Source organism: Stenella coeruleoalba (genome assembly GCF_951394435.1).
Source record: "Stenella coeruleoalba genome assembly, chromosome: 7".
Classification (NCBI taxonomy): Eukaryota; Metazoa; Chordata; class Mammalia; order Artiodactyla; family Delphinidae; genus Stenella; species Stenella coeruleoalba.
The window spans coordinates 100365555-100390670 of NC_137153.1; the positions used below are offsets into that span (position 1 = coordinate 100365555).

General features: G+C 39.0%; 1 protein-coding gene across 6 annotated transcripts in view; it reads left to right on the top strand.

Moving 5' to 3' along the window:
• Positions 1-25116, top strand: part of MUSK (muscle associated receptor tyrosine kinase) — a gene marked incomplete at both ends in the record, with an annotated part of 91942 nt that overhangs the window by 58525 nt on the left and 8301 nt on the right. For 4 of the 6 annotated variants that reach the window (XM_079927472.1, XM_079927473.1, XM_079927474.1 and 1 more), the window contains 3 exons: positions 4264-4423; positions 20392-20680; positions 24603-24778. In XM_079927472.1, coding sequence (XP_079783598.1) covers positions 4264-4423; positions 20392-20680; positions 24603-24778 — 625 coding nt within the window. Of the gene's footprint in view, positions 1-4263; positions 4424-14304; positions 14312-20391; positions 20681-24602; positions 24779-25116 lie in introns of all 6 variants that reach the window. The other 2 variants (XM_079927476.1, XM_079927477.1) reach the window with 1 other exon arrangement.

Genomic DNA, 25116 nt, shown 5'->3' on the forward strand with positions numbered 1-25116 from the left:
CAAGAGAAGAGCAAGCAACTTACCCCAAAGCCATCAAGAATTCTTTTGCTTTCTTCCTATGGAAATATCATTCATTTTTCATGAAAATTTGTAGTCTTAGATGAACTCAGAGTGAGCAGTAATATCACGTTTGTTTTACAACGTTGGAAATAATAGCTTGGTGGGGCTACAGCAGAGTTTACTTTTCTACAAGAAAATATCCTTATATTTTGATAAACAGATTTATTTAAAGTTATACCCATCTATTTATTATTTTGGCATTCAAATAAAAAACGTAGAAAATTTGCACATCTCTCTTGCTTTGTCCAATCCATATAGTTCCTAAAATATGTTAAAAGCTGAATCATTTTAACTTATTAGAAGAATTTTATAAAATAAATAGCCAAATCATCTGTGTCGAAGATTGTGGTTTTTGAATTTCCTTAAAGGGAGACTCACCTATATATTATATGTATTTTTTAAAATTTATATGTTTATTTATTTTTGGCTGCATTGGGTCTTCCTTGCTGCATGCAGGCTTTCTCTAGTTGCGGCGAGCAGGGGCTACTCTTCGTTGTGGTGCGCAGGCTGCTCATTGCAGTGGCTTCTCTTGTTGCAGAGCATGGGCTCTAGGCGTGTGGGCTTCAGTAGTTGTGGCACGAGGGCTCAGTAGTTGTGGCTCGTGGGCTCTAGAGAGCAGGATCAGTAGTTGTGGCACACGGGCTTAGTTGCTCCACGGCACGTGGGATCTTCCCAGACCAGGGCTCGAATCCATGTCCCCTGCATTGGCAGGCAGACTCCCAACCACCGCACTACCAGGGATGTCCCTATACATATTTTTAAGAGGCAGTTTTTTGGTTTAAAGGACATGAGCTTTGGAAACATCTCTCACTAACTGGGTAAACCAAGATAATTACATATATCAAGTGGACTATATTAAGTTGAATATTTCAGCAGCTAGATCGAAAGAGGTCAATATTCATAGCTATGCTGATCAAAAACAGCATGGGAAATTTTCTCAATTGTTCCTTTTTCTATGATGCATAGACAGACATTATTACAACTCCCTAAACATGGACCGTATTGGGCCACATCCTAAAGGTCCCTGAGACAATCCTAGCCAGCTGGGACTATTTGCAAGACAAGGTCATAGAAGCCAGAATACCATTCAGAGGTTTCTCTATGTTGAGGTCAAATCATGATGAAGTTGTGGGATTATCCATAACTCGGGATAGATTCTCTCCAAACAGCATTATTAATATATTAACGATATGTAAAAAATATTCCACCTATATTGCCTCGCTCAGAAGGCTTTTACATACGTTCAATCAGGTGGGAACTAATATGCCTATTTAATAGAGTTCCTGTTCGATGCCCTCATTTGAGGTCACTGTCTCAATACCACACACAGAGCAGAGAGCTGTTTATCCAGCTCTTTCAGATCAGTATGCCTGGGTGACTTGGAGAAATACCATATTTACTGTAATACCAGATAGAGTCACCTCAATTAAGTCCTCAGCTTCGCCTCAGCATACCTTGGTCAAAGCTCCCAGGAATAAGCTGAACTCATCATTTTGAGCTTTTAAACCTGAAGAACAAAACGATCAAAACGCAGGGCAAAGGGCTGTTTTGAATTTTAGGTCATCAAAAATACTAAACTGTTGGTCAGGCTGCTCCATGAAGAAAGAAAAACAAATTCAAACGATGACTAACAAGGCCTGCTGTGCGTGAGTCACAAACTGAATCAAGCCAGGCCTCTGGAAACAGGAGGAAAAGCTCTTAGGAATCACATCATAATCAGGCAATGAGCCTCAGGACTTGCTGGTCTACTCGTTGAACTATGTCAGCACCTGGATGATGTCCAGGAGAAGAGAGGTCAGGCGGTTTAAAACTCACTTCTCTTTCCTCCCAAGACTGTTTTCAGTGACCTTGAGGAGTGACTTTCTTAGGTGTGAACATGAAAATTGCGGGAGTTTAGTCAGCATTTGGGGGATTACTCGTTTCTGAGTTGTCTCCCAGGCACTGACGGTACAGACCTACTTCTTGAAAGAGGGAATGAACTTTGCAAAGGAGGAAGGTTCTACGGATTTCACATATATAAACTGGAAAGGGATTATATTTATAAACAAAATATCCTGAGAGCATAAGGCATACTGACTGACAGAGGTTGGAGGTCTTTAGCTTTTTTTCTCATTGTTGCTTTGTATTAAAATTCAGGGAGAGTCCAAAATTGTATTTCACCAACAAGCACCTACCATATAGCACAGGGAACTCTAATCAATATTCTGTAATAATATGGGAAAAGAATCTGAAAAAGAATGAATATATGTATATGTATAACTGAATCACTTTGCTATACACCGGAAACTAACAGAACATTGTAAATCAACTATACTCCAATAAATTTTTTTAAAAATTACATTTCAAACTGTTCAATCCTTTCCATCTAACTTGGACACTCAAATCCATAAGAACGTGCACCTCTGATAAATATGATAATGATGAATTCGGTTTGAATTCCCAACTGCATGTATGTCTCTTAAAGATATTTTTCTCTCTGCCTTGTCAATTTCTCATAGAGTCCAGGCTGCTTATCTGGGGAAAATGCCACAATACTTGATCTGACCTGGGACGTTTCCCCAGTTAAGGTAAATTGATGCTCACGTAAACCAGTGTTTCTCATAAGGAGACTAATAGCGCAGGTAAAGAATAAAAAGACAAAGAAGCTAAGTGAACAAACTTTCGCTGCCTAGTCGCTACAGAGAGTGCTGGGTTCTGGGGCCAGCCAGCCACCTGGCAGCAGAAGGATGGAAAGTTGGTCTCACCTCAGGGCTTCCCTCCCCCTTGCTGGTCTAACTGTGAAATCTTCCCTCATGTGAAACAGTAAAATAACTGGCTCCAAGTTTTTCATTCTCTTCTAGACAGAAAGATCTCTTTCAAGGCCACCATGGTACTCATCCCTACTCCTCCAAGATAAGGTTAAGGTAAAACCATCAGCTAATTCCTTGCTTGTCATTCCATTCACACTTCCCTCAAACCAGCATTTTCCCCTCATATAAGCAACGATAATTAAACAATAATTATTGGAAAGATGGTAGAGTGCTTAAGAAAACAGTGAAGAAAGAACCACCAGTTTAACAAGTGCCACCACTTTAACAATGACATTTAAGTCAGACATTTGTTTTGCTCATGGTTGATTTGAGGTTGTTACTACTGTTCTTGTTTTCTAGTAAGTCTATTCTGTTTTCTAGGACTAGGGAAGGCACTAAAGCATAATGATGAAAAGCACAGGCTTTGGGATCAGACAAACTAGGGTGTAAGTTGGAACTCTGCAACCCAGTAGAATGTGCTAGACAGCTGTCTTTCTCACAGAGTTGAATGCTGACAGCTAATAAGCATTTACATAAATTAACCTGTCAATTATGTGCTAATATGGCATTGATAGCCTGGCTCTTTGAGGACACTTGACTTTCTGATTTAAGTAATGAGGCAGAAACAGAATTGGCTTTACAACCATTTTCTCCTGATAACCATTCACTATTTGATGTGCATTTATGGGGAACTGAACAGGAATTATGAAAATAAGCCCAAAACTCTATAACCTCTCATAATTGACTCTATCTTCAAGACAGAGAGACATATCTTGGAGGATCCACACAGTATATCCTTTCCCACTTTGCATTAGTTATCTATTGTCGTATCACAGACATCCCAAAGCCTAATGGCTTAAAACAATAACCATTTGTTAGTGATCAAGTCTGTGGGCCAACCAGATGGTTTTGCTGATTTGGGCTAGGATTGCCTGCTCTTGCTGATCTAGCTCCTGTGATTGGCAGGTTGACTGGGAGCTGATTGGTCTAGAATGGCCTTACTCGTATATCTGGGTGATATTATTGGCTCCCAGCTGGATCAGTGAGGATGACTGGGCTATATGTGCCTCATCCTCCAGCAGGCTAGCTTTGGCTTGTTCACAGGAGGTCTAAGAGCAACAAGAAAGCAAGCCACAATGTGCAAGAACTTTGTAAGTCTCTGTGTCTTTCTAAAACATGTCACAAGCCAATCAAGATTCAAAGCATGGAGAAAGATGCCACCTCTTGAGGGAAGAGCAACAAAGTCACATTGCAAGGTCATGGGCATATGGAGAGAAAAGTTGTTGGCAAGTTTTGCAATCTACCACATGCCTTTTGATCTTAATCCTTATCCTTTTTCTTTCCAGGCAACTGATACAGCATATTAGAAATCCTTGACCTAATTCTATCTTCTTTTTCCCCCTGACTCCACCAGGTTTCTTCTGGATCCATTCAAGAAAGTGTGAAAGACCGAGTAATTGACTCAAGACTGCAGCTGTTTATCACCAAGCCAGGACTCTACACATGCATAGCTACTAATAAGCATGGAGAGAAATTCAGTACCGCAAAGGCTGCGGCCACCATCAGTATAGCAGGTAGGATGGATTTTCACAATTGCATTGCTCCAGGAGAGGAGAGAGTTGGCACTGTTCCACAATATCTTTCACTGGGGAAAATCTTTTTTTTTTTTAATCTCTTACTCCAGTCCCATTTGGGATATTTCTTCCTCCATAGGGACACTCCAGAGGTTGACCTACATAATTGATTTTGGCTAATTTGTTGCTTCAAAAACTAGATCCACAAATACCTGCCCAAGTGATGGGTAACAGCTTCCAGGAGTTCATTTCTTTTTCTTTCATTTTCTTTTCTTCCCTTTCTTCTTCTTTTATTCTTCCCTTCCTCCCTCCCTCCCTCCTTCCTTCCTTCCCTCCTTTCATCCTTCGTTCCTTTCTTCCTCCCTCCCTCCCTCCCATTCTTTTTCATTCCTTTTCCTCCCCTCTTTTTTCCCTTCCTCTTCTTTGTTTCTTGGGGTTAATCAAACTTTCCAAGGCTCTAAAGAGGAAGTTGGCAGATATTTAACATGGTTGTGCCAGTTTCTGCATGGCTACATTTTGAGGGCATTTTTACTTATGAATATGTGATCTACCTTATGGTCTTTCCCCTTCCTGTTTCATGCAAGTGATAGCAGGACCTACAGGTATTTTCAAGGAAAAGGGCTGACTCATGGATTTCTAGGATACTTGTGTTGAGTTATAAAGGTTTATTTTTAAAACTTAAATGTCCCAAAGGCTTCTGAGAACATTTGTGGAATTCCTAGAGATGGAAATAATCCCTGTATCAGGAAATGCCTGGCATGATAATATTCATAGCATGTCTACTGTCCAAGGGTCAGCAGAGAGATGCTTGGCCTCACATGTAAGGCAAGCACTGGTAGAACCTGTGCCCAGGGCCAGCTCCCCAGAGCCTACTATTTCTTATTACAGTGCCACTTCTTAGATCTTCCCTGATGGGGAAATTTCCAGTAATGTTTGCGATTTTTTAGCATGAGGTGAATAATGACACAGAGAGATACAAAGGGAGCACTGGACAAGGCTGGCCCTCTGAGGCATGCCCATGAAGGAAAGAGATTTCAAAACCAAGGATCCCTTCTGCCTTCTCCTCCAAGGATATATCTGCCTACAGTATCTTGAGACATCATATCAGTTATTTGAGAATTTCCACTGATGGGAAGTCATTTTTCCAGAGAAGAGTGAGATTCTTAAAAGTAAATTCAACTCAGTTTAACAAATAATAATAAAATGATTACTATTCACATAGCACTTTGTTGTTTACGAAGCACTCTTACATGCATTTATTAAATACACTGGGCTCAGTCCATTGCGTTAGGTAGAGGATGCAAACTTAATTAACGAATGGGATCATTAGCAATGGAGTCCCAGTTTTCTAGGGACTCTCAACCTAAAAAGGAAGTCCATTGGTCACAGACATTATGGCACAGACTATGTTCTATGCAGCAGCACAAAGTACAACAGCAGACACAAGACAGAGTTTAAGGGAATCCTTGGGAAAGAGATGCCATTTGAGTTAGAGATGACAAGGTCGAAATGAGTTCAGAAAATAGCAAGTCATGATGGAGACTGAGAATGAGGTGGAGGATGGGAAGAAAGGTTTGAAATGTGAGCTCTAGCTGGGTTATGAAGAGCCTGAGTAGGTTGACTATTCTTCAATCAATGGGAAGTCATTTAATTTTTTTAGAGAAGGCAAGCAATATGATCAGATATATTCTTTATCAAATCGACAGATGTCAGGTGTCAAAAGATGGGGTGGCATGACATGCAGATAGGAGACTATTCCAGGAGTCTGGGAAAGTCTGGAAGGTCTGAACAACAACAGTAACAATTGGTAAAGAGAGAACAGGGGAGATGTGTGAAACCTATCAGGAGAGAAACGATAGGATTTGAAAGTGTTTGAATGCGGTAGAAGGAGTTCAGATGTGTCTGAGATTTTGAGGAAAGCATCTAGGACAAATAATAACAGATAAAAGAACATGAGGAGGTTCAAGAGATAATAAAACAATTACATTTTTGATGCTTTTTAATTACTTGGAATGATTCTCACTATCTTATGTTCTATTTGATATTTGATCAAGACCCAGTGTTAAATACATAAATATATATTTATATAACCTATATCTATATATTTACAAAGTGTGTGTATGTGTGTTTGTGTGTGCAGAGAGAAGGAGAAACATTTACGTATGAATTCTCAAATCCAAGAAAATAGACTGATCTAATCTAGCTTAGATTAGAATCACCTCCACTGGCTAGAAGAGAAAAATTAATGTTGCTAATCTGAAGAGAGTCTCATTTCAGGTAATTATTCAGTCATTCAAAGATCAATTTCCTGCCACGTTTCTTCCTCCCCTTTCTCCTTGTATCTCTTCCCTACGTGGAAAGAGAGAAGGAGTCTTGGATTTATGCAGTGGTGTCCTCTGGATCCGCCCTGGTATTTGGTAAAGTCTACAGCTAGAGAACTAGTGATCTCATCTCTTGGCTTGGTTGGGACCCAGAGGACCTCCCTGTCTGGCTCAGCCCCACTGAGGCTCTTCCTGTAGCAGCACAACCCTCTACATCTCAGTCAAATCCTTCATCGAGCCCCTCTCTAGAGTCTACTCTGCAACATCTGCACATAGGTCACCCTGGCTCTCCCTACGATACCAGATATACTAAAACTCCAAGTCACTTCCTTCCTTATCCCTCATGCAGCCTGAAGCAACTTCTGGATCACTTTCATGTTACACAAAATCCAAAAAAGATTCACACCTACCAACTCAGTTCTGCTGTCTACCCAACCATGTCATGCTACCATTTTTACACTAATATGGCCATCCTATGTCAGGGTAAGAGGTCCCTAAAAGGTTCTCTGCTTTTAGAGTCCCAAATAAGAAGTAGGAAAAACTCCCTCTGCTTTGGCTTTTTCCTTAATTTATCAATATACCTCTCTTCTAGGATTTTGGTCCAGAGAAAGGAATCTATAAAATGTGAATCTGAATTCTTAATTCCCTTACCTTCCACCTTTCTGCAACATACCAAGCTGAAGGAACTGGTCAGGGGCTCCCTCTTTAGTGCGGTAACCTTCAGAGCCCACCCATCATAAGTACAAAGACAGGTGTGAAGGCAGTGCTATGATCAATAAAAAGAAGAACCTGATAAAATGGGTTTATCTCCCCCCACCCCGCACAAAGACAGATCCATCACATGACATGATCTCCAAGATGCTGAAAGGACTATAGAGCATAATTACCACCATAGTGTATATGGCAACATGACCCCTTTCATCCCAGTCCTAGTCCAAATGAGAACCTGATCCAACACCGTTAAGAAACAGAATATACCAACAGAGGAAGCTGTAATCCTAAAGAAAATGATGGTATCTTCTGGTGGTAAAAAGAGCCTTAAAGTGTGGACAGGCAGCATAGAAAGGTAATGTCCCAGAATGCGGGGAGAAGTCATTAATGTTGAGAATAGACCAGAGTGAGAATGAGGGCAAAGAGCAAAGGCAGCCTGGGGGAAAATAGCAGGAGAATTTGCATGGGGAAAGGAATGGTGGGAGCAATGCGTGAGTTGGCACATAGCAGCAGAGAGGACTGGAAGCTTGCCGCAGCAGAGGTGAACGCAGATAGGGAGCAGTGACCCCAGTAGGGGCAATAGTCATGTAGACTGAAACCAGTAATGACTTGACTTTAGCCAATGGGCCTGTAGGTAATGTATTTGAATAATGAATGTGAATCCATCTGCACATAGAAACAAAGTTACTAAAATGAGTAGAGGGACTCCCTCAAGTAGCTAATTCATAAAAAGCTGCAAGGCCCTTTTGTTCATCCCCTGATCTGTTTTTCCTGTTGGATCCCATTTACTATGAGACCTGAAGCTCCCCTACTTTTCCTAAAATTTCCTCAGGCAGATTTAATGAGGGTGTCTCATGAGTGCATTGGAATAAGACCTCTGAACCCCATGAGACACCTGCCATTTTTCTTCCTCTCCTTAAGCCGTTCTTTTCAGTCAAAGCTGCTAGATGCCTCATAAAAGTCTCCCTGCCATCACTGAGGAAACTGTCGTACTTCCCAACTCTGGGGTGCTCCCTGAACCAATATTCCATGGAAGTGAGGCCACTCTGGTGAAAAAGGGATTCATGGAACCACTGTAATTCAGAATCATTTCAAAGCACGGGCTTATGCTCTCCAGATCTCTCAGAGCTTGGTTGTGACATTCGCTCTCTCCACTTCTGCTTTAGGCATCTCTCTCCATTGGCCTCTGATGGGGCTGGCCAGAGGTCCAGAGCCCGGTGCCTCCCCTGGACATTTTGGCAATGCTTCCTTACCCCAAATTCTCCTTTCTCTCATTTCAGCCATCCCCATCCTCCCCTAGTGTTCTGTAGTCAACAGTCCCCTTTGTCACATTCTCTGTGTTTCACTTTGAAGATTTCACTCCATCTGTTTATTTACTCAACCCAGCAGGAAAACTGGAAATAGAAAAATCTGGTCTAGTGCTTAGGATTATGTCTATTGATATTGCTAGTGTCTGAAAGACAACAACAACAAAAAATAAAGATCAGCCTTCATTTTCCCAAAACTCTTCCATGTGTATGCCCAGATTCATGTGTATTATTTGAGAAATGTGATATACTTCTTTCTGACTCATTTACATTTGCTGTTAGTCATCAAAAGGAGCCAGAAAAACTTTTGGAACCTCTCCCTATGAACCAGGAAGTTCCATTTCCCCTCCAGTCACAACCTCAAAAGGCTCAAGTTGCAATTTAAACTCAGCAGGATGCTGGGTTATTGGCAAGATGCCTTCTCTTTGTCATCAGCCTTGTGACAGAGACCAGCAAGACACCTCATGATCCCTGTAATGAGCATAGTCCTGGAAGAGCCAAAGGCCATCAAAATAGACACAGGTATTAAATCTACCAAACATTTAAAGAAGAATTAACACCAATTCTTATTACCCTGATACCAATGCCAGGTAAGGGCACTACAAGAAAACTAAAGGCCAATTTCCCTGATGAACATAAATGCAAAAATTCTCAACAAAATTCTAGCAAACCAAATTCAACAGCACATTAAAAGAATCACACACCATGATCAAGTGGGATTTCTCTCTGAGATGTAAGGATGGTTCAACATATACAAATCAATTAGTGTCATACACCACATTAATGGAATGAAGGATAAAAATTACATGATCCTCTCAATAGATGCAGAAAAAGTATTTGACAAAATTCAACATACATTCATAATAAAAACTCTCAGCAAATTAAGGAACATACCTCACAATAAGGAATATACCTCACAATATAAGGAACATATAAGGAACATACCTCACAATAAGGGCCACATATGACAAACCCACAGCCAACATCATACTCAATGGCAAGAGGTTAAACACTTTTCCTCTAAGATCAGGCAAATGACAAGAGTGCCCATTCTCACCATTTCTATTCAACATAGTACTGGAAGTCCTGGCCCAAGCAATCAGGCAATAAAAAGAAATAAAAGGTATCCAAATTGGAAAGGAAGAAGTAAAATTCTCCTTGTTTGCAGATGATACAATCTTATATATAGAAAATCCTAAAGACTCCACCAAAATCTGTTAGAACTAATCAATGAATTAAGTTCCACATACAAAATTGACATACAGAAATCAGTTTTTTAAAAATACACTAACAACAAAACATCTGAAGAAGAAGAAAACTGTCCCATTTACAATAGCACCAAAAACAACAAAATACTTAGGAATAGGTTTAACCTAGGAAGAGAAAGATCTGTATGCTGAAAATTACAAGACATTGATAAGAGAAATTGAAGACACAGATAAATGGAAGATATCCTGTGTTCATGGATCAGAAGAATTTATATTGTTAAAATGTCCACAGCACCCAAAGCTATTTGTGGATTTCATATACTCCTATTAAAACTCCTGTGGCATTTTTCACAGAAATAGAACAAACAATTCAAAAACTTGTATGGAAGCACAAAAGAGTCCCGATAACCAAGCAACCCTGAGAAAGAAGAACAAAGCTGGAGGCATCACACGTCCTGATTTCAAGCTATATTACAAAGCTATAGTAATCAAATCAGTATGGGACTGGCATAAAAACAGATGCCTAGACAAATGGAACTGAATCAAGAGCCCAGAAGTAAACCCACACATATATGGTCAGTTAATTTATGACAAGGGAGCCAAGAATATACAACGGGGAAAAGACAGTCTTTTCCATAAATGGTGTTGGGAAAACTGGATAACCACATGCAAAAGAATGAAACTGGACCTCTATCTTACAACACTCACAAAAATTAACCTGAAGTGAATTAAAGACTTAAACACATGACCTGAAACCATAAAACTCCTAGAAGAAAAAATAGACAGTAAGTTCCTTGACATCAGTCTTGGTGATGATTTTTTTGGATATGATACCAAAAGCATAAGCAACAAAAGTAAAAATAAACAAGAGGGACTACGCCAAACTAAAAAGCTTCTGTACAGCAAAGGAAACCATCAACAAAACTAAAAAGCAACTTATAGAATGGGAGAAAATATTTGCTAATTATATATAAGGGGTTAATATCCAAAATATATAAAGAGCACATACAACAGCAAAAAAACCAAACAATCTAATTTAAAAATGGACAAAGTATATGAATAGACATTTTTCCAAAGAGGACATACAGATGGCAAACAGGTACATGAAAAAGTGTTCAACATCACTATTCATCAGGGAAGTGCAAATCAAAACCGCAATGAACTATCACTTCATACCTACTAAGATGGTTATCATCAACAAAGTAAGAGTTAGCAAGTATTGGCGAGAAAGGAACCCTGACCCACTGTTGGTGGAATTGTAAATTGGTTCAGCCACTATAGAAAACAGTATGGAGCTTCTGAAAAAAATTAAAAATAGAACTACCATATGATCCAGCAAACCCACTTCTGGATATATATCCAAAGGAAATGAAAACAGGATATCAAAGAGGTATCTGCACTTTCATGTTCATTGCAGCATTATTCACAGTAGCCAAGATACGGAAACAACTTAAGTGTCTGTCAACAGAAAAACAGATAAAGAAGATGCGGTATATACATATAATGGAATATTATTCAGCCATGATAAAGAAAGAGATTTGGTCATTTGTGACAACATGGATGAAACTTGAGGGCATTGTGCTAAGTGAAATAAGTCAGTCAGAGAAAGACAAATACTGTATGATATCACTTATATGTGGAATCTGAAAAAGTCTAACTCATAGAAACAGAGTACAGTAGTGGATACCAGGGGCAGTGGGGTCGGGGAAAAGGGGAGACATTGGTCAAATGGTACAAACTTCCAGTTATAAGATGAATAAGTTCTGGAAATCTAATGTGCATCATTGGTGATTATAGTTAATACTGTATTATATACTTGAAAGTTGCCAAGAGAGTTGCATTATGTAACTGTAGCAAATCAACACCTTGTCCACCTTAAACTTACACAATGTTGAATGTCACTTATATCTTAATAAAGCTAGGAAAAACAGACACAGGGATCCAGTAGAGGAAAATCCATGTTTGTATTTCCCATTCTCAATGGCATTAATAGGTCCTTCACGAAATACTGAGGTCCAGAGTTCTTTTCTGCTTACTCAGTCTGAGGGTACAGGAATGAGTCTGTGGTCACATCCCTCCTCTAACATAAGCCACTCCTCATTTTACCAACACCCCCACTGTCTGCAATGCCCCTTCTCTGGATTGACCTCAGAGTCTGGGGATTCTGGTCACTAAATTTAAAGCTCAAATGAAAATATGTAGCATAACCAAAGCTGGGCAGTAGGGAGAAATCCGATATGTTAGTATTGGAGTTCCCCACTCTCCCAAAATTGGCCACGTATTTTTATTTTTTTAATTTTTATTGAAATATCATTGATTTACACTGTTGTATTAGCTTCCACTGTATAGCAAAGTGATTCAGATATATATATTCTTTTTCATATTCTTTTCTATTATAGGTTATTACAAGATATTGAGTATTGTTCCCTGTTCTATACAGTAGGTCCTTGTTGGTCATCTATTTTATATATAGTAGTGTGTATATTTTAATCCCAAACTCCTAAATTATCCCTCCCCCCCTTTCCCCTTTGGTAACCATAAGTTTGTTTTCTATGTCTGTGAGTCTATTTCTGCTTTGTAAGTAAGTTCATTAGCATCATAGTTTAGATTCCACCTATAAGTGATATCATATGATATTTGTCTTCGTCTGACTTACTTCACTTAGTATGATAATCTCTAGGTCCATCCATGTTGCTGCAAAATGGCATTATTTCATTTTTTTAATGGCTGAGTAATATTCCATTGTGTATACATACCACATCTTTATTCATTCATCTCATATTTTTATTTTCTATATTTTGTGTTGATGTTTCACATTATTACAGAAAAAAATTAGAACTTTGGACTCTTATTTTGTAATCGATATAGCTGATTGAACGTACTACCATGTTTCACACTCTCTCTCATGTCTCATAGTCACACTCCCGTGTCCCCCGCAATGTTGCCCCCAGTTGTGAGACGTGGGGTGATGTAGCAGGGGCACACGACTCCCTCTATCACCCAGTGTTTCAGCCATGATAGGTAGAAGTGTTCTTACCAACAAAACAGGCCCCGTCCCTTGGCATTTCATGGTGGCTTCATCTGGTTTCCAATGGATTAAAGGTGTTTGTTTTTGTTTTTAATAAAAGGGAAAGGAATAAATGACTAACAGCCAGTGGCCACACTAAATTGCTACCAGCTGTTCTGCAGCTAGGCTCAAGAGGTAAGCATTCTTTCTACAATCAGGCAGCTTTTTTATATTAGATTGGCTGCCCGTTTTAGAAGAGAGACAACATTTTATTGGCTTTTCCAGATAATGGAAAAGATACTACAAATATTGATGGCTGTTGGAAGCTTTTGAAATTTTTAAAAATCTAGTTTTGAGATAAAAGCACTTGTTTATAATCGGAGGCTCTTGGACCCTTTCCCTGCTCCCCACTCTCTCCGCCCCCGCAAAAATGAAAATGTGACTGGAGAAATTTCTGTACGAAACACATGGAAGCCTAGTGAATCATCCTTTGATTCTCTTAATATTCTTGAAAAGACTGAGCACCCTTAAACGACCTTGATTTTTTTTTTTCCTCACTTGTCCTTGAAATCGAAGCCTAGCTAAGCTGAGTATCTCTTCCCAAGTTCTACGGCTGGATTCTTTGGGTCTGGTTGACCTCCACGGTATTGAATCCTCTCTTTTACATCTTAAATTGAGGGCTCTTTCATATACATAACCTTGGACTTTTCACGTTTCAACAGGTTTCCCTGCTCAGCTGCTGTTAGATTCTGCCTTTACCCATTCCAAATTATATACCTCTTTCTCTGTAAGAATTTCCTCCTGTTTCTTCCATCTGTTCTCTCCAGAAAATGTGGGGCCCCTTGTTAAAAAATTATTAAGTGTTTCAAGATGATAACCGCAGAACATTCAATGAAGCATGGGGCCCTTCTGAGTGTGGGACGCTGTGTGACCACGTGAAGCCAGTGGGTCTGTAAGAATCACAGCTCCGCCACCCTCTTCCTGTTCAACCTCCACTTCTTGCTTTCTTGATGCAAAGTCCTTGGGTGGCCAACAGAGGGAAATTCTGACCTATGATACTGCCTGGGCGAACGAGGCCACGGTTGACTCAGCTTGAAAGGAAGAATTCAGTTCCTGGAGACATTTAATATTTTCTTACTCTCCTTCTCCAAATCTGCCTGTTAATGCAGGATCTGGCCTCCTAGCAGAAGCAGGGAACTTTTCAGAAACTTAGAGATTAGAAGAATGAAAATTATCTGTTACGAATCTTGAGATGAAAATGTACTAACTTTTGTTTCTTTTCCCCTTTAATTTGATTTCCTGTGGAAACTTCCTTTCCTGTTACTAGAATGGAGGTGAGATATTATTGTTATACCAATGTTTTGTTTCGCTTTGTTTGACATGCCATTTATTGAGTATCTATTATTCGTCGAGTACTGTAATCTTTCAGAAAACTTTCTAATTTCTAATCCTTTTAATACTCTCACAAAATGATGATGAAGATGAAGATAGGCAACATCTGTTGAATACTTACTATGTATCAGGCACTGTGCTAAGAGCTTTACATGCATTTTAAAAATTTATCCTCAGGACATGAAATAGATGCTAGTGTTATCCCTATTGTACAGAAAAGAAACAAAGAGACATACTTTGAACTGGAGAGTACACATGACTTACACAGTTAGTATATGATAGGCTTGGAAAAGAGACACAGAACTGACTCCCAAACCCTCCCTCATAGCTTTATCCTGCAGATAAGAAAGTAACACCATGTAATATAACACTGTGAAACCGACAGCATTTTATTTGCATAAAATTGCCTTTCATAAAAACTCTATGATGTGTAAAATTTCATCTAATTTTACAAATGATGAAACTGAGATTTAGAATGGTTCATTACTACTAATAACAGCAGTTAAGTTTTGCAGGACATTTTTGAGTACCACTGTTCTCATATTAATGTTTCAGCAACTTTATGGGGCAAAAGCTATCATCCCTCTTTCTTTATATGAGGAACCTGAGGCACAAGAGTTGTCCAGACCACATAGCTAACTACAAAGCCTCAATCTGTGCTCAGACAGACAGACTCAAGAACACAGATTCATACCTATGTTGCTAATCCAGGTAGCACAGCAACTGAGCAGGACCTGCAACTCAAGCCATTGATTCTAATTCCATGGAATGAAATCATTCATTGCATAAGAACATTTAGTTTGTTCTCAATCTTTTCCCAATTCGTATAGCTTTGATGCATTTGTTTACCTAATAAATAGGTATTGAGAAAGAGTCCTGACCTGAAGGATTCTACAGAGAAGCTGAATATCTACTGAAGGGATATACAACATAAACACGGGAAAAGGTAAATTAAAATGCAGGCCAACCACAGAAGAGATGCCATCTTTCATTCATACACCTCTTTCATTCAGCACACCTGTCTTCCCTGTGCATCTTTAAAACACTCTATTCCTGGCACTACATTGGAAAGTGATAAAACAAAACAAATTGTACATATTCCCTGCACCCAAGGAATTTACATTTTATTAGGGGACCGACACACACACACACACACACACACACACTAGTTCCAAGGTAACATAATAATGGAATCATGCACAAATTCTAAGGGCTCAAGAATAGAAATAAATCATTCACATGCAACTAAATGCAAATGAAAATAATTTAAACTGATTATAGTCAAATAAATGCTAACTAATGAAAATTCCATACCATCTTTCACTTGTGATAACACAAGCACTCTTGGTTTTCTGCAAAGCGCTAGATAGCAAGTATATGGCTTTCTGGGCCGTACGGTCTCTGTTGCAACTGCTCAGCTCTGCTATTGCAGCACAAAAGGAGCCACAGACAGTTTGTAAGTGGATGAACTTGGCTCTGTTCCAATAAAATTGTACTTCTAGCCACTGAAATTTGAATTTCATATCATTTACACTTCTCCTTTTGGTTTTTTTCAACCATCTAAAAATGTAAACACCATTCTTAGCTCACAGGTGGTATAAAAATAGGCAGTAGGCCAAATTTGACTTGTGGGTTCTATTTGCCGATCCCTGTCATAGAGATTGAATCATATACAAAGACACTAGGCATGAAAGGATAAAAAGAATTCCAGTTTGCTTTGGAAGTTTACAGTGGCATAGGGCCCTGGCCATCACATTTGTTGGGAAAGTACAATGGGAACCTGGCAGTTGCTGTATAAGGAAGAAGATGTGCCGCTATCAGGGGAGAGGTCCCGTTCTCACGTGTGCCAGCCCTAGGGAGGGCAGGAAAAGAAGGTGTGGAGTTTCCGCTGGGGTAGTGGGGTTGTCCCAACCAACCATGCCATGGCTGGTCATCTGGATGTGCCCTTGGACAACGTGTTCAAAGGGAAGAGATGTTGCCCTCATAGAAACTGGAAGATCACATTTTAAAACAGTGGACCCTTGAACAATTCAGGGGTTAGGGGCACCAACCAGCACGCCCTATAACTTTAGAGTTGGCTCTCTGTCTATGTGGTTCCTCCATATCCACGTTCTGCATCCTTGGATTCAACCAACTACGGATGGGACGGTGTAGGACTGTAGTATTTACTGAAAAAAAACTGGGCATAAGTGGACCCGTACAATTCAAACCCACGTTGTTCAAGGGTCAACTGTATTCTACTGAACGGGATTCATACATGTTAAAGCAAAGAGAAAATAAAAGCAAAAGGTGTTGTGAGAATCCTTTAAATATTCCATCTGACCAAGGAGAGCTGCCTGCTATAAAATAAGTTAGAAGGGGGACGTGGGATCAGATATCAGTTGTTGCCTCCAAAAAGAGAAACTGTTCAGAAAGAGAGGTCAGCCAGGTTCAGTCTGTCAGGAGACAAGAGAGGGACGGGCTCCATGTGCAATATTAACTAGAATTTTTGGAGGTAGTCCAGCAGATCATTCCAAAACAACCAGCATTCTGTGAACAGATCCCTGTGACCTCTGCCCCACTGTTCAAACGAGGAACAGGACCAGCTGCCTCTGCTGTTGCTCCATCCACAGTCCCAAACTCTGCATGTGGAGAAATACGACTTCAGCTGGACAGAAAGGGCACTCATCACTTGCAAAAGACAGAAGACACCAATGGAAATTTTTTGCATTCATCTTGTTCCCTGGGTTTTGCTGTGACCTCCTTAAATTTTTTAAGTGATAGGGTTAGAAGGATGAGGGAAAAAATGGCCCCATTGGCCTCCATATCTTGCCTCTGAAATTTGATCACTGCATAAAATTTGAGGTTTATAAGTCAGCAAAACAGGGGAGGAAATTGTTCCAACTCTGACTGAAACTGTGACTGGGCAGTCTCTTTATATATGTATTATGTATGTGTGTGTAGGGAAATTAAAATACAGGCCACCCGCAGAAGACATGCCATCTTTCATTCGCACACTGTTCAGCACATGTGTCCTCCCTATGTATTTTAAAACACTCACTCTATTCCTGTATATATATATTTGGTACTATATATCCCTTACCTTGTGGGGCTAATCCGAGCAAAGATATACTACCAAAGCTAAGTGTTTAATGCTCCCAGAACATCACAGAGACAGAGAAAATTAATAAGAACCATATACTTTGTATCTGTATGGTTTTTCTCAGCATGCAAAGGGTTTTCACAGGCTAGTTATCTTCAAGCTGGTAGGAAGACAAATCAAAATTAAAACCAAGATCTTCTCATTTCTATTCAAAACCTATTCTGCTTTTTCTTTTCTTTTGCATTATATAGCTAATGTTCAAAAATCAGTGAGGACTCCGTACTATTAATTCACATTGAGGTTGTTCTAAAGATTTTCCCAAGGGCTTTTTAAAAGAGAAGCAGCAGAAACTCAGAAAAAAAGAATTTTTTTTTTTAAGAATTGGTTCTTAATTATTAATAATCCTTATCTCTGAGGCTATTTTCATTTTTTCTTTTGTGTAATTTTTCTTAGTTTCCAATGTTTTCTTTTAAATGTTTTTTGCTTATGTAATTAAAGAAAAAAACATGAGTTTTTTAAATTAAAAATATTCATGGAGGGCTTCCCTGGTGGCGCAGTGGTTAAGAATCCGCCTGCCAATGCAGGGGACAGGGGTTCGAGCCCTGGTCCGGGAAGATCCCACATGCCGCGGAGCAACTAAGCCCGTGTGCCACAACTACTGAGCCTGTGCTCTAGAGCCTGCGTGCCACAACTACTGAAGCCTGTGTGCCTGGAGCCCGTGCTCCGCAACAAGAGAAGCCACCGCCATGAGAAGCCCGCGCACCACGACGAAGAGTAGCCCCGCTCGCTGCAACCAGAGAAGGACAGTGCGCAGCAACGAAGACCCAATGCAGCCAAAAATAAATAAATAAATTTATATAAAAAAATATATATATATTCATGGAAAAATAAAGAAGTGTCATTCAATAGTTAGCACGTGACCGTGCAACATGGATGAATCATTCTCAGCTCAGAGACACTAGGAGAAATATTCAACTTTTACATGATATAGTTTTTTATAAATTTATGTATTTATTATTTATATTTGGCTGTGTTGGGTCTTCGTCGCTGCGCGGGCTTTCTCTAGTTGCGGCGAGCGGGGGCTACTCTTCGTTGCGGTACGCGGGCTTCTCATTGCCGCGGCTTCTCTCGTTGCAGAGCATGGGCTCTAGGCACACGGGCTTCAGTAGTTGTGGCTCACGGGTTCTAGAGCACAGGCTCAGTAATTGTGGTGCACGGGCTTAGTTGCTCCGCGGCATGTGGGATCTTCCCGGACCAGGGCTTGAACCCGTGTCCCCTGCACTGGCAGGTGGATTCTCAACCACTGCGCCACCAGGGAAGTCCCCATAGTTTTTTTCTAAGTGAAAAGAGTCACACCTGCTCTTATCCATCCTATCTTTTTATGGAAGGATTATCAATATGTGTGACCATTTTGTGAGCCAGTTTGGGGTATTTCTAATTGTTAGGTATTATTATTCAGTTTCTTAAAGCATAGTATCCTTGCTTCTCTAGAACTTTCTTAGTGTCAGCATACCCTGAGTTCCCTCAGAGGTTGAGTCATGAGCTATTTCTCTGGGTGTTTTCTCAACCCTATAGGGCCCAAGTTTTCATGGGAGTTTTGCGTTTTCTTATTCAAGGCGTTCATTAAAAAAATCCCCAATGAATTACAGGTAATGCAATAAAATTCATGTTGACTAATTAGTAGAATGCTAGTATGAATTAGAGAATGATTCTATGTTACAAAACATCATTTTAAAATACAGTATTTCACGGAAGTTCATTGTTTTACCTGAATGAGTTGTATCTCATTTAATAGATTTGCTTCAAAGACCAGTCAATGATGTTTCTAATCACCTTTTCAAATTCAAATGGGGTCTGTTAGCAACTTAAACAATCCCCACAAATTCCAATTTGTTTAATTTTCTTTCCTTGAAATCCTTTATATAAAGATAATAAAATGCTAAATTCCAACAGATGTACAAATCTAAATGAGAGTGCAACTTGAATTTGCTGTCATTGTTAATGAGATATCTGATGGAAGGCATAAGGATATATTGAGACCATTACAGTGCCTGCACATAATAAGTGCTCAATAAACATCTGTCAGGTGAGTATAGGAGTTATTATAATTCCCAGCATTGCATTAAGGAAGCAGTGGATATGTGGAGGGAGTACCAGCTGCGTTTTCCATTTTTCTTATTGTCCTCTTCAATTGTTATAGCAGATTAGCTTTTAATCTTATTGCTGTGCTAACACTTATATTACCCATGAACACACAATAACCTGGGTTCAGGATAATTACTTACATCACTTTACAGATTAGAACACTGTCAGAGGCCAGATGACTCTCCCCAAGACATGTGGTAAGAAAATAGCAAAAGTGAAGATGCTACTTAGCTCCTCTGAGAGCCATAACCAATGCTTTCTCCTTCCTGTGTGGCTTTCTTCTTATTCTTTAATGGAATGCTGGGAAGATGTGTGAGTGAGAGGATCTGATGTTTGGAAGATGTGCCACAAAATTCAAATCATTAATTATCATAACGTTTAAATAAACTATGTTCATCAAGCTGCAAGCTCTTTGGATCAGAGCAATTACTACGTTCAGTCACTTATTAATCATGATGATGAATATATTTTTTAGATGTATTTACTTGGTATGTACACTTATATGTAACAAATGTGGAGTTAAATTTTATTTATGATGGAAACAATAAAAATTCTCCCATCCATTCTGGCCTTGAGCGTTTCCAAAGCTTTCCACATCCGTTATCACATTTGATCCTCTTCATAGCCCTCTGGAGTAGCTAGAGGTAATATAATTGCTGCTGGAAATGAAGACAATATTCAGATGGAACGTTTCAACCAATTTGCTGGTGCAGTCTTCTATTTCTGTGATGCAGATGTGGAAATGGAAAACAAACAAAAAGGCAGCTGGAATGCTAAGAAATAGCATGTGATCAGGAATGTTTTTCACTGCTTCTTTCAGTAAACCACAGAAAGATGACAAAGGCTACTGCGCCGAGTACAGAGGGGAGGTGTGTAATGCTGTCCTGGCAAAAGATGCTCTTGTTTTCTTCAACAACTCCTACGCAGACCCTGAGGAGGCCCAAGAACTACTGGTCCACACTGCCTGGATTGAACTGAAAGCAGTGAGCCCATTCTGCCGGCCGGCTGCTGAAGCTTTACTGTGTAACCACATCTTCCAAGAATGTAACCCTGGGGTGGCACCTAGTCCTACACCCATTTGCAGGTAAAATTTACAAAATAAATAAATGGGGAAATTCTGTTTGTCTGTCTGCCAACAGGAAAAGTTTTCAAAAGAGGAAGTTGTTAGGTGTAAGAGTAAAGGCAAAAGCTGGCTTTTGTCCAAAATATAAGGTAATTAATTGGACAAAATTCCTACCATGTGAATCACTGGTGATACCCTATTATACAAGGGCTCTAAGTTAGAAAATGTCATAAAAGGTATAATATTCTATTACATTTGTTATTGTTCACATTATTATCATATTCATAAACATCCCTGCTTTCTAGGAAGTGAAAAACAAAATCCCAAACTAATATGGACCTCATTAGTAAGCCAAGATAGAGAAAATAAAGACTACATATCCAGTATTTCAGCATTATTAGCCAATAAATATGAGATCTTGGTGAGCATGTCAGAACATTAAAATACATTCCACCCAATATTCTAATTTACGTACTGACACTCTTGTGTCATGGCGGGTGGAAGGAGTAGAAACAGTTATAAAACAGATATTTCTTGAAAACCCCCTACTCTTTAAACACTGAAATTTATAAACCCACTTTCAATAGAATTATCTTTGCCTTTATTTACTTCTTGTGTAGAAAAGACAGGAATCAATGTAGCTTTTGAGCTAAATGGAACAAAGTTCAAATACTGTTTTGTACTGGTTTCTAGATGCACTGACACATGACCTCAGCTAAACTTCAGTTTCCTCGTCTGCAATAGAGCTGAGAGGATTAAAGGATAAATTGTACCCAGGGTATATATTAGAAACTGGATGGATACTGTTTGCTTTTCAAGAAAACACATGAAGACTACCAACACAGCACATTTCCAACTGTTTTGATAAAACCAGGAACTATTTAAATATTGAAATAGTTTTAAGGCATTCTATTTAGTATAAAAGGACTACAGAGGTCATTAAAATAGAGTGCGCCATTCTTCAACTTACTGCAAATTTTGAGGGTTTGGAGACATTTTAAGACTAATATAGGGACTTCCCTGGCGGTCCAGTGGTTAAGACTTCACCTTCCAATGCAGGGGGTGCGGGTTCGATCCCTGGTCAGAGAGCTAAGATCCCACATGCCTCGCAGCCCAAAAACCAAAACATAAAACACAAGCAACATTGTAACAAATCCAATAAAAACTTTAAAAATGGTCCACATCAAAAAAAAATCTTAAAAAAAAATTACTTAAGACATAATTTGTTGTTTCTTCACTTAAGATTATATTTTCATCAGACATGACATCTAAGTATCTTTTGAGGAACAATGAGAATTAAAATTGAATTGTATCTTCATATGCTAGCACAAAATAAATTTATTGAGTAATTTCCCAACATTTATGCCCTAGACCAGTTTAAATGCATAGGCCACAGATGTTCTTTCTCAAGATTGAAAATAATTTAACTTTTTTGTTTTTTTAGAAAAAAATCCCATTCACTGAGATTTCAAATTTATTAGAATAGCATAGTTAATTAACTCTTAAATCTGTGAGCCATTTGTAGTGTACTTAAATGTTTTCTTAATTCCAGCTGTTATTTAAACAAGTATTTTTAAAAATTTATTTATTTATTTATTTTTGGCTGCATTGGGTCTTCATTGCTGTGCGCAGGCTTTCTCTAGTTGTGGCGAGAGGGGGCTACTCTTTGTTGTGGTGCGTGGGTTTCTCATTGCGGTGGCTTCTCTTGTCGTGGAGCATGGGCTCTAGGCATGCAGGCTTCAGTAGTTGTGGCATGCAGGCTCAGTAGTTGTGGTGCACAGACTTAGTTGCTCCGCAGCATGTGGGATCTTGCTCGACCAGGGCTCGAACCTGTGTCCCCTGCATTTGCAGACAGATTCTTCACCACTGTGTCACCAGGGAAGTCCCTGAGTATTTTTTTTAATCTGAAAATTGTTTCTATTTCTTTAATCCTTGTAAACAATTTATTCACATTGGGGTTGAAAAATATAGTCTAGAAATTTTCACATTTTTATACTTCATTAAGGTTTTCTTTTCTCTTATATATAATCAATAATTGTTTAAAAAATTAGACATTTAGAAAGACTTGGGAGTAGATTTCTTTTCATTATTTTCTTTCCTATAAGTAATATAAAAAGAATGGATAATATGATTTCATCATCAGACTTATGTCCTTTTTATTTTAAGAATTTTTCTTATAGTATATCTCTGAGTATTTTTCTATTTTTTTATGTGCTCTAGTTTCTTGTTGGGAAACACTGTTATTTGTACTTTGAATTTCTTGCTTGCTTCTCCCTCTCAGTTATCTCCTTACTCACTATTTTCATCTTTCTTTCTGCATTCAGTTAGAACTTCTAAAGTTTTCCCCTATTATTTGTTCAATATCTTGCTGTGCCGTTTCTTTCTCAATGAAGATTTCACTTGTTTCAGTGAAACAGTTGTTTTCACTTCTTTGTGGTCTTTATTTTCTTCAGTCACTACCATGTTTAACTTAACCTAGTTTTCACTCTATTTTCCATTTCATCTTGATTTTTTTTCCCCGTGAAAAACGCTTCTGTAGAGGCCATGCTTCAGTGCATGCAATGAAAACAAAACAATTTTTTAAATTCTCTAACGTGTCTTTTCCATGTATAATAAAAAATAATTTTCCCAGGTATTTGCTTTCTCCACATAATGTGGGCTAAAAAGTTCTTTCATATGTCCCATATTGCTTTTGCACAGTTTAACTATAACATCTGAATGCAGAAAGATTTGCTTATATGACCCAAGGATGGGACCAGGCATAAGAAGAAGCAAGCCAAACAATGTTTCTCCAGTTCTTCAGAGTCTCAGAAGCCTGAAAGCCCCATTGTTCCCTCTTCCTTTGCAGACATATTAAGAATCTACATCCCATCATTGTACTCATGACTCCCATTATATCCCATCACATTAGTATGCACAGCCCTTTCATTCTGCACATGCTCAGTTGGTCCATATTGGCAAGTGGTTGCCTGGGAAGGCAGGAGTGTAGGCATGAGTAGTAAAAAATATATATACATGTATATATAACTGCACATACACACGAATGTACACACTCACACAAAATTTCCTCCTCTTTTATACTTCATATATTGAATGAATGACATTACTATTATTATCCTTAATTTCTTTAATTATCTTTAATTTCCTCTTATTATGAATCCCAAATATCTTAATTTGGAACTAACTTGATTTTTCCTATGTAGTCTATCCTATTTCCTATAAGATAAACTTGAACAATTATTAATCCACAAAATTCTAATTAGTCCAACTAGTCTACCTAATCTTTCTTCAGCCTTTTCACTCAGTACAACACAGAGATGAACATTGCAGCTTCATACTCACACAGACCTTACTCTAGCTTTCTCAGATGAAAGCACACACAGCAATGAGATAGGACTCAGCTTCTCCAAGGGTAGGGCTGGGTAAGGACTCCCAAGCCCTCCTATAACCTTTCAGGAAGGTGATACTATTCTGTTTTAGGGAACAAAGCACACAGAGACACGGACTGTGTTCCTCAGGCCCTGCCCATTAGCCCTGAGATTACAGAAAAACCTCCCAGGCTGGAAACTGCTTGACAATGATCTTTTAAAGCACTGTGTACCTTGTTTCTGTACCTTTGTAGTTACTTTAATATGAAGTTAAGAGAAAACATATCTGGGATTCCTAATCCATTACCTTTGGAACTTGAACGTTCTTTTCCCCGGTAGCATTAGTGATGTTTTTAAAACAAAACAAGACAGCATTTCATCTCCTGGGATAATATACTATATATTTCATAGCTTCTCACATTATTTACAATAAAAGGATCTTTACAAAAACACTTTTGCAAGAACAAACAGTGTACTGTGATGATGTTTTGAAAATATGGGATTTAGGCTCCACCACCAATTTGGCTTCAACGTGCTATGATTCATCAAATTTTGTTCTCCCTAAATTATTTTAGAGAATACTGCCTGGCAGTAAAGGAGCTCTTCTGTGCAAAAGAATTGCTAGCGGTGGAAGAAAAGACCCACAGGGGACTCTACAGATCTGGGATACATCTGCTCTCCATGCCGGACTGCAACAAACTCCCCAGCATGCACTGGGACCCCATGGCCTGTACCAGACTGCCATATTTAGGTAACAGAGTTCTCTCGAGACTTTGGAGGTTCAGAGAAATTTACTATTTTGAGGAAACTAAGGTGTGACTTTAAATCTCCTAATATTTCTAGGCATTTCCAATATTTTTTGAGTTCTGCCTTCCTTCCATACCCAATAACAGAATCCTATTGCTATCCTAATTGCACCGGTTAACATAAGGATTTATTCCATTTGTTCTAAAAGAAATTAAAGAGCACTTTTCGCTGCTGCTTGAGATCTTACCTTACTTCATAAGCAGATCTTATGAGAGCTCATAACATTTTATTGAATGTGCAGAGAAATGGCTAAGAAACAGTTCATATTTTGTCAGAGGAGTG